This window comes from Etheostoma spectabile, chromosome 24 (genome assembly GCF_008692095.1).
Source record: "Etheostoma spectabile isolate EspeVRDwgs_2016 chromosome 24, UIUC_Espe_1.0, whole genome shotgun sequence".
NCBI lineage: Eukaryota > Metazoa > Chordata > Actinopteri > Perciformes > Percidae > Etheostoma > Etheostoma spectabile.
Window position 1 is genome coordinate 420897 of NC_045756.1, and position 15062 is coordinate 435958.

At 42.0% G+C, this 15062-nt stretch overlaps 1 protein-coding gene across 2 annotated transcripts in view; it reads left to right on the forward strand.

The window, feature by feature from the left end:
* Positions 1-15062, forward strand: part of cyp27a2 (cytochrome P450 family 27 subfamily A member 2) — a 25045-nt gene that overhangs the window by 7628 nt on the left and 2355 nt on the right. Inside the window, exon 9 of one of the 2 annotated variants that reach the window (XR_004327892.1) lies at positions 113-533. Coding sequence is in view for 1 of the 2 variants with exons in the window: in XM_032506203.1 (XP_032362094.1) it covers positions 113-229 (117 nt within the window). In the remaining variant the exon portion in view is untranslated. Of the gene's footprint in view, positions 1-112; positions 834-15062 lie in introns of those variants that run through there. The other variant, XM_032506203.1, reaches the window with a different exon arrangement.

Here is a 15062-nt window from a genome sequence, read left to right on the forward strand (position 1 = left end):
CACACACACACACACACACACACACACTGGTGGACGTCATAAACCAAACGCTCTAGACGAAGGTGAGCAATCATCAAGAAGTGATTTTTGATCCTTGTGTGTCCTCTTACAGCTTATGCAGCACTATGAGGTCCAGCCTGAACCTGGTTCCCCGGTCGTGGAGCCTAAAACTCGAACCCTGCTCATCCCGGCCAAACCCATCGCCCTGCGCTTCCTGCCCAGAGCCTGATGAGGGCGACACCGAGGGTCACCCGCTCAGGTGTTCATGACAACCATCTCCACAGGCTGCAAACAACAAACAATGTAATGCGTGCAACACTCTTGGTTCTCTGAAGCGTGGAGCAGTTTTGACATGTTTAATCTGAGCTGCAAATGGCAGCACAGAAGAGCATGAATGGTTTATTTAAGGGACCAAATTAAAGGAAACTTCTTCAATTACTCACCCTAGATGTGGGAGGCTTGTGGGTCTTTCCCTTAAATCCTTCTCGCCAGAGTCCATGTGATTAACACCCATATTTATAACAAGTATTGGGGTTTTCCTGTAGGTATTTTAAAGCAACGCCAAAGCACTTTTCCTCTTCGGTCCCCCTACAGACCTGTAGGGGGACTCCTTTTGGATGACTGAGCTTCTCCCCCTATCTTTAAGGGAGACCCAGCCCCCCTAAGAGGTGACATGTTTATTAGCATTGCTGACTTACATTCATCCACTTGCCAATGTGTGTCCTCTGGTTGCACTTTCTGACACTTGATGTTTTTAATAACTCTGATGATTCAGTGCTTTATTTACTGTTGAATATATCCTCTGTTCACTGCTGTAAAACGTGCTTCACATCTAACACAATGTTGGAGTTTTATTTACTTAAACATAACTTTAAGGAGGTGGGAGGCAAGATGGAGACGGGGAAGGAAACAAAAAGGCAATGAAGGACAGGAGGGCTGCAGGAGGGAAACACAAGGTAGGGAAGGAAGGAAGGAAGGAAGGAAGGGAGGGAGGGAGGAGGAAGGAAGGAAGGAGAGAGGGAGGTTTTCAGGCTGAAGCACATTTGACAGCTGATGTTTCTTTTTCATTTTGTATCAAACAGCTAAAGATAAACACATTTGGCTTTTCTTTGCATATGATTTTTTTAAACCAAACCATGATTTAAGACTTGAAAGAGTCTCCCGTTTTGTTTTCATGGATGATTAATAGTAAATATGAGCGGAGATGAATGGTAAGAGAACTGCAACCTTAGTAAAATATCCTCAGTTGGGCCCTAATCTCTCTAATATTCCCCTGGTGTCGTTATCCTGAGGATGCTCTGCTTGAAATGTATCTGCCCAAATAAAAATAGTTGTATAACATATATAAATATATGTATGTTTGTTCTCATCAAGAACATAGGAAAACGGGTCAATTTGACCAAACAAATAAACATTTGAATTCAAATGTCAGTGATCGTCAAGCAAAAATTAGATTTAAAGGCACCATTGCTATTAATTAAAGAGGCCATATTACTTCAGTATATTCAGCTAACAAATTTGAGCGAATGACTCGTAATTTGAGGTTTTGTCAACACTCAACATGTTACTCTACTTTATTTTTCTGAAAATCAAGTTTGATTTCAAAGACACGATGTTTCTTCTTCTTCATGTGACCCCGGGACTCTGAATACGTGTACGTCTGTTCTCTGGACTATTCAGACTTCAGGGACGTGTCTAATGTCTGGTATGATAAATACCAGACTCTCACAGCTATACATGCACTTGATGTAAATATGTCGCTGTGAGTCCATCTGCAATAGATTGAAAACACCAGCAGGACTACAGGAGTTTATATCTACAGGAGTTTATATCTACAGGAGTTTATATCTACAGAGTTTTATATCTACAGGAGTTTATATCTCCAGGAGTTTATATCTACAAGAGTTTATATCTACAGAGTTTTATCTACAGGTTTATATCTCAGGAGTTTTATATCCAGGAGTTTATATCTAAGCAGTTATATCCAGAGTTATATATCTCAAGAGTTTATATCTACGGATTTTATATCTCCAGGAGTTTATATCTACCGATTTTATATACATAGTTTATTCTACAGGGTTTATATCTACAAGAGTTTATATCTACAGGAGTTTATATCTACAGGATTTATATCTCCAGATTTATATTCCAGGATTTTATATCTACAGAGTTTATATCTCCAGGAGTTTATATCCAGAGTTTTATAGCTACAGAGTTAATCTACAGGAGTTTATATCTCCGGAGTTTATATTCAGGAGTTTTATCTACAGAGGTTATATCTACAAGAGTTTATATCTACAGGATTGTATATCTACACGTAGGTTTATATCTCCAGAGTTAATATCACAGGAGTTTTTTTTTTTATATCTACAGGAGTTTATATCTACCGGAGTTTTATATCTACAGGAGTTTATATCTACAGGAGTTTATATCTACAGAGTTTAATCCAGGAGTTTATATCTACAGAGTTTATATCTCAGGAGTGTTTCATATCTACAGGAGTTTTATATCCAGAGTTTATATCTCAAGAGTTTATATCTACAGGAGTTTTATATCCAGGAGTGTATTCTACAGGAGTTTATATCTCCAGGATTTATATCCAGGGGTTTATAGCTCCAGGAGTTTATATCTACAGGAGTTTATATCTACAGGTTATCGCTCCAGGAGTTTTATACTTTTTCCAGTAGTTTATATCTACAGGAGTGTATCTCTACAGGAGTTTATGATCTACAGGAGTTTTATATCTACAGGAGTTATATCTACAGGAGTTTAATCTACCAGGAGTTTATATCTACAGAGTTTATATCTACAGATATTATAACTACAGGAGTTTATATCCGGAGTGTTTTACTCCAGGAGTTTATATTACGAGTTTTATATCTACAAGGTTTATATCTACAGGAGTTATATCTACAGGTTTATATCTACAGGATTTATCTCAGGAGTTATATATACAGGAGTTTAGATCTACAGGAGTTTATATCTACAGGCAGTTTAATATCTCGAGTTTATACCAGGAGTTTATATCACAGGAGTTTTATCTACATGATTTTATATCTCCAGGAGTTTATATCTACATGAGTTTATATACACATGATCTATTATATCTCCAGAGTTTATAGTTTCTCACAGGAGTTTTATCAGTTATACTACAGTGTTTTAATCTACAGAGTTTATATCTACAGGAGTTTATAGCTCAGGAGTTTTATATCCGGAGTTTATATCTACAGGAGTTTATATCTACATGAGTTTATATCTCCAGGAGTTTTATCTACATGAGTTTATATCTATAGTTTATATCTCCAATTATATCTACAGAGTTTATATCTCCAGGGTTATAGCTCCGGAGTTTATATCTACAGGAGTTTATATCTACAGGAGTTTATAGCTCCAGGAGTTTATATCTACAGGAGTTTATATCTACAGGAGTTTATATCTACAGGAGTTTATATCTACAGGAGTTTATATCTACAGGAGTTTATATCTACAGGAGTTTATATCTACAGGAGTGTATATCTCCAGGAGTTTATATCTACAGGAGTTTATATCCAGACCACTTTGACCTTTTCTCCCCAGGTGTGGTGGATCACCTGAAACTTTAAAGGACAACCCCTAGTGTCGCAGTACTGCCCTAATTAAAAAAACAAAAGTCGCAACAACGTAAACACAAAACTGCACCTTTTCCTCAAATGCGTCATTATTATTCTGAAAGTCAAACAACGCTTCCTTCCTGTGGTGCTAGTTTTAAACAGCTTGATGACGCTCATCCCCTCTCCCCGTGCGTGAGGACGTACTGCAAAAGGTTTTCACTTCAGAGACTTATTTTACATTTCACATTTCCAAAAATAGAAACACAATGGCGGCCATGCACGGTCCTCTCAGCTGTTTGCATAAAGAGGGAGAGAAATCATACAAATGGTAATATACATTAAGATAAACAAAAAGAGTAAATAAGAACTTAGTTTAATTCCCCTCCTACAAATGAAACATGTAAAATATAACATACAGCAATACAAAGAATAAACTAGTATTTTTTGTTGATATTTTGGGATATATTTATAATCTCAGCCTCAAGAAGCCGCTGCAGAATTTCCGGACTTTTATCATTTCTTCCAACAAAATCTTTTTTTTTCCAACTTTATTTGCATTTTTCACAAATCTCAGGTAACACAAACCATTCGGCATCGCTCTCCCCATACAACCAGTCAGCGTGCTGCAGGCGCGCGCTGACGAGTCACGAATCGTCATTTTTTGCAGCGGAGCCACCTTCTTCACCCGAGGTTAATGTGGGAGGCAACATCTCCTCCATCCATCCATCCCTCCCTCCATCCATCCGCACCGGAGCCTGGATGGATCCAAACTTCTTCTTTTTCAAATTCGCACACAGTTCTGCTTTTTGTTCGGCATGTAACCCGGGTTATTGCTCATTTTCAGCCCGGTTTATGAGCGTTTTCCCCCCCCATGGCGGACTAGTTAGCTCGGGGATCCACCGCCCTGCACAGACGGTCCTCCACACCGACGGGAATACACCCAAGGCAGGGTAGAAAACGACAAAAATGCTCGGTGTCTCGGGCTCGGGAGGCTCCTTTTGCCGTGACGTGAACGCGGACGAGGCGCGCCACCCTGGCGGGGATGATGGTGAGTGGATGATTAACGCGCGCGGTGCGTCTCTTTTGTCTCAGACACACACACACACACACACACACACCTGCTGTCAAACATCATGGACCCGGTAGTTTGGGTGGAGATTGACCAGAGGAGGTTGAATGCGGATGCATGGGGGTCAGCTGGCTCGCGTGTCGGATTGTCAGGTCGCTGCTGTGTGACCCGGATGGTCGCATCAGGCTCGATCATCCTGTCAGAGTCGATTAGTTCTGTCACGCAGAGGATGCAGGGTGAAAGAATGATGCGTTTACAGAGAGAGTGGGGTGTGTGTGTTGGGGTGTGTGTGTGTGGTGTGTGTGTGTGTGTGTGTGTGTTGTGTGTTGTGGTGTGTGTGTGTGTGTGTGTGTGTTCGTGTCATAACTACGTGAGGGTTGTCTCTTTCCTCTGTTTTATGGCTATCACTGTAAAATTAATATCTTGGATGAGTCCAAAAGGCCCTGGATGAACTTGGAGTGTGATGCTTTTTAACATGTCTTTTTAATGTTGCCTCTTCCTGTGTGTGTGTGTGGGTGTGTGTGTGTGTGTGTAGCTTTGGAGGAGACACCCACGGGTCCCCCTCGCATCACCAGTTTTATTTTAACTTTATTAATTTGAAAGTGATGACAGAGAGAGGAGGATGATGTGGTACACGTAATCTCTCCCGCCTCTTTGTGGTGTGTGTGTGTGTGTGTGTGTGTGTGTGTGTGTGGTGTACATCATGACTCAAACACAACCCACTGTCGGAGATGAATGCTGCGTTTTTCACTTAATTTAGTCGACTTTTGTTTTTCATATTTAGTTTATTTAGATATCCTGCACTTTTAGTCCCTATAGGTCAAACTCCAAAAACACTGCATTTCCCATAATGCAGCACAGTTGTGTTTTATTAGGAGATATTGAATAACTGACTTGAGACGCCGCCAAGAAGACCGACAGGAGCAGGAAATAGACCAGAATGCATTGCAGCTACAAGCCAGGTGTAAGTTTTATTAAATAATCTCACTCCTAACTGTAAAACTCTTGTACCTGTTATCTAACCCAGTTCAAGTTAACTGGATCCATTCTCCCTGAAGGTCATTGTAAGGCATTCTGGGAAATGTAGGACATTGCTAACTGAAGCAAACAGAAGTTAAAGACAATATTTCATCTAAAACAAAAGACTCCTGTCGTGTTTTGAGCTTCACAGACTGAAGTTGATATGAAACATTGAGAGGATGTTCAGACGCTGCCAGCTGATCCAGACCCGTGTGGGGTGTGGTGTGTGTGTGTGTGTGTGTGTGTGTGTGTGTGTGTGTGTGTGTGTGTGTGTGTGGGGGTGTGTGTGTGTGTGTGTGTGTGTGTGTGTTGTGTGTGAGTGTGTGTGTTGTGGTGTATGCCGGCGTCTTACAGCCCAGTCAGGCAGCAAGCCGAGCAGAAGGAAGAAAGAAGCGTATGACTGAGACAACGCGGAGGCACGGCATCGCGCTTCTGCCGTCAGTAGGGGAATGAAAATGCCACAACACGTTGCTTCGGATCCTCTGGGGGGGTCAAAACCTCCAGCATGGTGCTGCTGGCCTCGCCCGCCCCCCCTCTCGGCCCCCTGTCAGTCTGAGCCGGGTGTGGGGGAGGCCCCGTTTGGTTTTCGGGCTGCTGCAGCTTCACAACTAGGGCTGGATCTGGGTAATTTGACTGTTCGGATATTTGTTTGTTGGGTAGCTATTGGATTTAAAATTTTTGGGATTCGAATAATCGTTTTGTTTTCTGTAAAAAGTTAAGATAGATTCAACTTTTGGAGAACTTTTTGGGTCATGGTGCGCTGGCCGTGGTGCGGGGGCCGTGGTGCGGGGGCCGTGGTGCGGGGGTAATGTAGACGGTGATCAGACTTGTCAGAGTGTTTGGAGGCGGTGGGAGAGTCCCGGACAGGAAACAGGAAGCATCACTGCCTCTATTGCTGCCACAAGGAGGTTTTTAACACAGCAAACACACTTTCTCTCTTTCTCCAGAAAATGAAGCTGCCTTCAAGTGCGGTCAGAAATGTCTAGATCTATAAATGATCTTGACGGAAAACAGTAACTGTGAAATATAAAAGTCTAATTGTGCTACATTCAGGGCTTGAATAACACAACAGGACGCCACACAAACGGGACATTTACGGGACATTTACGGGACATTTACGGGACATTTCCATCGCCCCACAATCATGCGCCGATCGCTTTTGTTGGTCTGAACATGCCCTTATTCAATCATCGCTTTAACATTTGAGGCTCTTCGTTGATGTTGCATTCAAATCTGTGTCAAGATCCATTCGTATAAGCAACAGGAAGGGTGTTAAAGCATTAGAGTCATACAAAATAAAGCAAAGACAGTATGGGTGCTTACAGTTTTTACATTGCTGCTTCACATGCTTTAATTATTCCTTAACGATATCCTCTAAATTATCACATTGTCATCCATATCAGACAATTGGTTGTGTGTATATGAGTTATCTTTTTACATCTTTTAAAGGAAGTGTTACTGAGTAGGTGAGCTGTAAAGTTTTCTCCCTGCTGTTTGACAGTTGGCTTATTAAAAAAGAAACAAAAGCAGATTTAGTTCATATTTCCATCTTGTTTAGTTGCATTTATGTGCTGCAACCTGCAGCCAAGTTCCCACATACCCTCCACCTTCAAGTTAGAGCTGCGAAGATTTATGGATTAGTTGTCAACTATTTTATGAATCACCAACTATTTTCATAACTGATTAATCAGTTTGAGTCACTTTTTTATGAAAACAACATAAACCTTCTCTGATGTCAGCCTGTTAAATGTGAATATCTTCTAGTTTCTTCTCTCCTCTCTGACATTAGACTGACTATCTTTGAGTTGTGGACAATACAAGACAGGATGAAATGAAAGGAAGTTAATGAAGCGCTTCAACTGTAAAACCCCACACAGGTCTGAGAAGCTGCAGGAAGCGTGTCAGCGTTTCCCACGAGGCGTTCAGGGTCCAGCCGTTATGATAGGTGCAACAACGTGAGCTCATTAGTGTAATGTGAGAGCTGCAGGCGGCTGAAGGCCTGATGTTGTTGTGGGAGCCGACAGGTGCAGAGAGGCAGACCCAGGAGAGTCTCCTGAACACTGTTGAGTAGATGCATAACGATTAGTTTCATCGTCAATTAATCTTGCAATTGATTGACTAGTTGTTTGGTCAGAAAAATGGTGAAAAATGGGATCAGAGTTTCCCAAAAAAAGCCCAAGAAGACGTCCTCAAATGTCTCAAGGATATTAAGTCTACTGTCCCAGAGGAGAGAAGAAACTAGAAGATATTCACATTCAACACGCTGGAAATAGAGAATTGTTTTTATTTATTTGTTTTATTTTATTAAATTGATTAATGAACCTTTGCTGCTGTAGATTCCTGCGTTGATTCTCATTGAGCTCTTGTCACTAGAGGATGTGGACAGCTGTGCACGATCTTCTGCTCGGCTCATTGTTCTCTGTGGCTGAAGTGTTGAAGCCAGAAATAATTGGGATCGACCCCCCCCCCCCCCCCCCCCCCCCGCTGGGTGATCACACGGGTCACACTGTCATTAAAGGTGGCATGTTAGGGCGAGCAGAGAGGATCATGGGTTATTCCTGCACGTGTCTACCGTCTGTGTCGCTGCAGAGTGATCAGCTTCATGGGGTTGTGTCTGCTCTTGGGAAGAGAACAATCAGAAGTTAAAGAGGGTGCTCTGCACTGTTCAGTCACGAAGACCTGCTGCCAATGGGTTGTCCCTCTTCTGTAAAAACTGAACAGCAGTCACGTGCACAAACATCCTCAATCTTTCTTTACACCTCTCACAGATTTCCTGACATCCCCTCCTCAAAAGAAAGAAATGCTGAGGTGATTTTTTTTTTTTAATTCTCCATTAGCTGTTTTTCTTCCCTCTGTGGACGTTTCTCCTCCATGGGAACAAACCTCATCGGTATTCCTGAGCGTCTCCCTTGGGGGGGGGGGGGGGGGAGCAGCGAGCTGGTTGGAGCTGCTCCGTCATACTGAGCAGCAGGATGGAGACGCTGGGAAATAGAGAAGCCTTTATTGTAGGAGGGCGGCAGTTATGTAACTATGTCTTCCAACATGCTGCTGTGGTCTGATGACACCTGAGAGGAACCTGCAGGGCAGTGTCCAGATAGAGTTGAGACTAATGCCAAGTGATTAGCTGTGAAACTGTTCTTTTCTTGATCCTGGTTAAGTCAAACTATTTGGAGAATGTCTATTGTTCTTATAAAGTCTGGAATATAAACCCCAGTCAGGAATTTGAACTTGCACACTGGCACACTGGCTGGATAAAGCTGCCTTGTTTGCATGAAAAGTTGTGTTCAAGTCTTCAGCCCTGCGTTGATGTTTGAATGCTGAGTTTATATTGAGTTTACATGTCTGAGACTGAGTTTAACTGCTAAGACCTACTTATACAGTAAATTCCACCTGTTAACTGCACATGTAGAAAAATGTCTATTTTCAATTAAATGTAGATATCAGATATACAAATCAATGGCCATTTGCAAAAAGGCCAAACACTCTGCTTCCAGCTTCTCAGATGTGAGGAGTTACACTGAATAGTTTTGGACTGTTTGTCACACCGTGAGCTTTGGCAACCTTTTTGACATTTAATTGACTAAAATAGTGTTGGATGCTGCCCTTTCAGCAGTGAGTCTTAACATGGACAAAAGCCTCTGTGTCCTCCTCGTCTTCTCACCGCGTCCCCATCACCAGATTCTCCACCTTCGGTCCAATCGGAGGAGCAGCCACACGTGGTGTTTCTAACTGGAACAGCGGCCTTGTGCAACCTGCTCAGAGAGCGTCTGAGGAGGTGTGAGAACGCCTCGGCCTCCGGGCGCCGGCGGTCGTGCCTGACGTCCCCGAGGCGAGCGGCTGTTTGTGGGTGAGAGCTGTCGATCGCTGCGAATAACAAGTCACGTAGTGTTGTTCTGTTAAAAAGAGACCTGTGAGTTGCACTTTTTAAGGCTCTAGCTTTTGGCCCAAGGTGTAGATTGGAAGGAAGGTGTAACATCTCTCTGTTTCTATGAGAAGGAAAAAATATTTGTAGCTGAATTGAAAAGATTTGGAAGATCCTGTGCAATTAGGAATCAACTTCATTAATGATTTCTGAAGTTTTAATAAAGAAATCAAAGTGGACATTTTTCCCCAAATGTCAAACTATTCCTTTAACAGCATACTCATTCCTAAAATGCCAGTGATTTTACTTAAAAACCCCAAACTTTCATACAAATGCACTTATTTTAATTAGGAAAATTAGCTGAAACTAAGCAAAATGGGTTCAAATCTCTTTTATTGTGCTGCGACACAAGGTAGTTTGATCCAGATCGACAGACACAAGCGTTTGGACTTTCAGCGTCAAGAAGATTAGATACAGATACAGGATTTCTTGAAAATCTAGTTTGTAAATCATTCCCCGCGTTAAACAATAACCTGAAACCTAAAAAGGTTTTTAGTTGAGTATTTCCACTAGTCCCTGGAAAGCAGACCTCCTCTGTCATGCCTCCGTCTGCAGCATCGTCCTGCTGCTGGATCTGGAGCTGCTGCTGGAACTCCTCTGTCATGCCTCCATCTGCAGCATCGTTCTGCTGCTGGAGCTGGAGCTGCTCTGTCATGCCATGTCCTGACCCATTTGACCTGTCTCCATGTTTCTGTGACTGAGACACGTGATGACTCTCACACACACACACACACACACACACACACACAAAACGATCCTGCTACCACCGGCCACATCCTCCCCTGTCACGTTCCCCCTGCCCCCCCGGCAGTATTGATCCCCATGTGCAGAGGGACGGGCGGTGGACGTGCCGGGTTATCGGCATGACGATGGACGACAACCTGTCTCGTCCCTGGAGCTGACATGTGAGCCGGTGACACACGCTGCAGGCGGGTCGCAGGCGGCTGGCTCGGAGCTGTTTTTGGCAGACTCGGCCTCCAGTCTGATACCTCGGATGGCAGAGAGAGATCCTGGTGCATCATATGCTCCTGCTCGGTGTCTCATTCCCCTGCCGGCGTCCACACAGCGTGGAGACGGAGGAGAGGTTTTCGGAGGAGGACATGTTGCAGCCTCGGCAGGTTCCTCCGGTCAGTGATGGAGAGACGAGGAGATTTCACTTACTGGACATCAGGACTTCAGATCAGGTTGTACTCTTGATGCAGTAGTAGATTAACCCTCATGATGTCCTCATGTTGTCCTATATCAATGTTCTTTTTAATTCCCCAAAATAACATGATTGATTCCTTCCAACGCTCTTTGCCAAGTACACATCTCTACTTTCATTAATTTTGGGGCGTCTTATTCAATTTTATAGCATTTGGAGAGAAAAATGGAAGTGTTTTTGAAATAGTATTGAGTAAAAGTTGACATATTCCAGTCTGTGATTATCATCAACATCCATTCCTTTAATTTTAGTCTCAATAATTCCTAATTTCTGCTTTTCTAACTCAAACATTAGCTATAATTTCCTATAAGTTAGTGTTACGTAGTGTTGAAAAGGACAAAAAAAGTGGTAAACATTGAAAACAAGTGTCAATTGTGTTGAAAAATGGGACAAAATCATAAGGAAAAGTTACTAACATTGATAAAAAGCGTCAACAAAAGAGTTGATTTTCAATTTTGACGGGAAGACGACACAGTTCAATTCAATTGTGTTATAACTTAACAGGGTTAAATGTAGTGAAATGGAAGAATTTGGAGAGAAAAAGTGAAGTGTTGTTGAAATAGTGTTGAGTAAAAGTTGACATATTCCAGTCTGTGATTATCATCAACATCCATTCCTTTAATTTTAGTCTCAATTATTCCTAATTTCTGCTTTTCTAACTCAAACATTAGGTATAATTTGCTATAAATGAGCTTTATTGACCATAAATTCCAAAAATAACTGGAAAACTGAAGTTAATGAGCTAGTGTTACATGGTGTGGAAAACGTCAAAAAAGTGACAAACATTGAAAAAAAAGTGTCAAAAGTGTGCAAAAAAGGGACAAAAACGTAAGAAAAAGTTAAAAACGTCGATAAAAAGCGTCAACAAAAGTGTGGATTTTCAATTTCAGCGGTAAGACGACACGAGGGTTTGATGCCCCAGATTAATACAGACGAGCTGAACATTGTAAACATCTGGCGGGCCAGGGCGCCAGTCGATGAGGTCACAGGGGTTTCTGCCTTCTTATTGGCTGAAAACACCCAACAGATGAGTTCGGTCAGAGAGCATCGGCCGGCGTCGGTCACACCGCTGAAGTATGAGTCTTCATAAGTTGTTTTAGTCGTTAAATCTCATCTAAAACTTCACAGCATGTGGAAAACTATCAAATGTAATAATCAAACTTGCTTTTTATAGTTTTAGGCTTGGTGGGTCTGTTCGTGAGGAATGATGATGAAAGGAAAATGAGATTCTGACGTACAGCTGAACCTCCTTCAGTAAGAGACTGTCCTCTCCCAAAAAAACGCCCCCATAGGTCGTTTATTTAAGCAGCTTTAACTACGACTCATACTGGGACAAAGTAGAACTGCTACACAAAGTTGTTTGGTTATTGATGAAATGCAGCATGCGTGTTGTCTTAGTAGTCAATGTGTTTTCTCTGTTTTATTTCTCGGGCTCTGAACCTTTATGACCCAGCAGAAGGAGAAGAGGAGAATTTGGCACAAACATGTTTTTAAATATATGCATCACGATCAGATATGATGAGTCACAGGGTTATGAAACCTTCAGAGCTCTCGGTGCACCGTGCAGAAATAGACATTGGTGCATTTCTACAGGAAGAAAACAGCGAGCGTGTTGGCAAAATCAACAAGAGGCCGACGTGTTATCAGAGAATTTAAGTTATATTCTTAACAAGGTGAAGCTGAGTGAAGGGTGAAGTCCAACTGATGGTGTTACTACAGTAAATGGCTCACAGGCTTTAACCCTGGTGTTGTCTTCCCGTCAACCGTGAATCACTATCGTCGCGTTTTCTGACATTTTTGTCACTTTTCCAATGTTGTAGGTGCTTTTTTTTTAATGTTTTTTAAGTTATTTGATGTTTCTGATGTTGACGTTTTCACCCATTTTTGACCACATGAGGGTTAAACTGCACAGATGATGTAATTATGTGATTATATAAACGATGCTCTCAACGTCTTTGGGATGTGATTGTGACACAACATAGCTCATGAATGCATCGTTGTTTAACACCGGACTGAAAGATTTTTTGATATAAATGAACGTCCGTTACGTTCAAGTCGTTGCCAAAAGAAAAAAATGCTATTTCACATATTTTCGGACCATTGTTGTTACCATATCTGTGTCTAAAATGTTGGAAAAGCAAGAGCAGATGCTCAAAACGTGTCAAAGAAGTCCACCGGGGACCAGATACAATCACTAGATGTGAGAAAAGTCTTTTAGTCACGTTGAGTTTTCATTGATTTGGGGTGGCGTGGAGCCCAAAACGGCTTCTCTGCTGCACCTGAGCCTCATGTTTGGCAAACCCAGTCAACCCTAAAACATATGCGCTGACAATTGTTCTTAAAAATGTAAATATCTGCATCATTAACACCGTGTTTACCTGCTGCCTTTGTGTTGCCGGCTGTATATCGGGTCCAAAATCTCAGATACACAGATGTTAAATTCATTGCTTAGTGGTTGTTTTTTTTACTGAGAGAATAAGCAGTTTGAAGACGTCATTTGGGCTTTTCTCAGAAATGCTCGCATCTTTTTAGAGAAAATAAATGAATTTGATTATGAGAATAATTGCAGCAGAATTCTAATTTTGTCCTTCAAATGTTTTTGAAAACATGCTGCCGTGACTTTAACACGAGAGTATTTTATTTATAATTAAAAGGACAGTTTCTGTAGGAGCAGAACTGTCTTTTAAAACACACACACACACACACACACACATACACATACACGCACATACACACACACACACAGACAGACAGACAGACAGACAGACACACACACACACAGACACATACACGCACATACACACACACACATACACAGACACATACACACACACACACACATACACGCACATACACACATACACACATACACACATACACACACACGGACACATACACAGACACACACACATACATACATACATACATACATACATACACACAAACACACACACACACACACACATACAGACATACACAGACACACACATACACACATACACACACACACACACACACTGTCATATACGAGCCCATTCAGAGGGAACAGACAGGGCCACCGATTGGCTCTCAGGCTGTTGCTATGGTAGTTTAAGCTGCTCTCTTATTGGTCAGGCTTTGGACCAGGGCCAGCTGCCGGCTGGCCTGTCAGCATCCCTCCGTTGTCGCGGCAACAGACAGGAAGCAGGGCCCGAGGAGGGGAACCATGGAGTTGTTGTTGCTGATCTGCAAAGCGAAAGAAAGAAACCGCTCTGTCGTTTATTTTACTATCATTTATTTTTTTCATGAGGATAATCCGTCTGCAAACATAAAAACACATTTTTGATCTGCGGGACAAAACGGCTTAATGCTTCCCTACACACACACACACACACACACACACACACACACACACACACACACACACACACACGGGGTCACCCTGCAGCGACCTGCTAATCCTCCACCAAAAGATGATTATTAATATGACATGTCTGGATGAAATGGGGATGAATATGTAGTAAGAATATGTGTGTGTGTGTGTGTGTGTGTGTGTGTGTGTGTGTGTGTGTGTGTGTGTGTGTGTGTGTGTGTGTGTGTGTGTGTGTGTGTGTGTGTGTGTGTGTGTTTGAGTGTTGCCAGTGTGTCTGAGTTTGTTCTGAAGATAAAGACATGGTTTTGACTGGTTCTGTTGTGGCTGTTTTCCAAATCCTTCTGTCTTAAACAAATCCAAACTATAGTTAATGTAGATTTGAATGTGCCTGCACTAGTTTTTTCTTCCTTCATTGAGTCTTTCCTGCTGAGTGAAACACGCCATCAACATGTGAATGGATTTAATGGGAGGGGGGTGGATAGATTTACACAATTTGTTACATAAATAGTTTGTTCCTTGCCTGTATGTCCACAGGTGATATATAAGTTGGAGGATAGAAGAAAAGTGTTGCTAGAGGAGGAAATGTGCTGTGTATCCATTGGCTCAGGACTCCCAGTTACACCACAAAACTCCGCCTGAAACCCCAAATTGTCCTTTTTACATTTCTTTGTGTGCACTGATCTCACAAACAAGACATGTTAACATGTAAATTAGTAGGTTCTAGAGTAACTTATACCATTAAAAACTGCTGAGAGCTCAGAGATTAAACTACAAATACAGAGAAGATAGATATACTGTGTGATAGTTTTGGGGCATTTTGGGCCTTTAATTCCACAGGACAGATAAGGAGAGAGAGATGCGTCTCTCTCTATCTATCTATCTATCTATCTATCTATCTATCTATC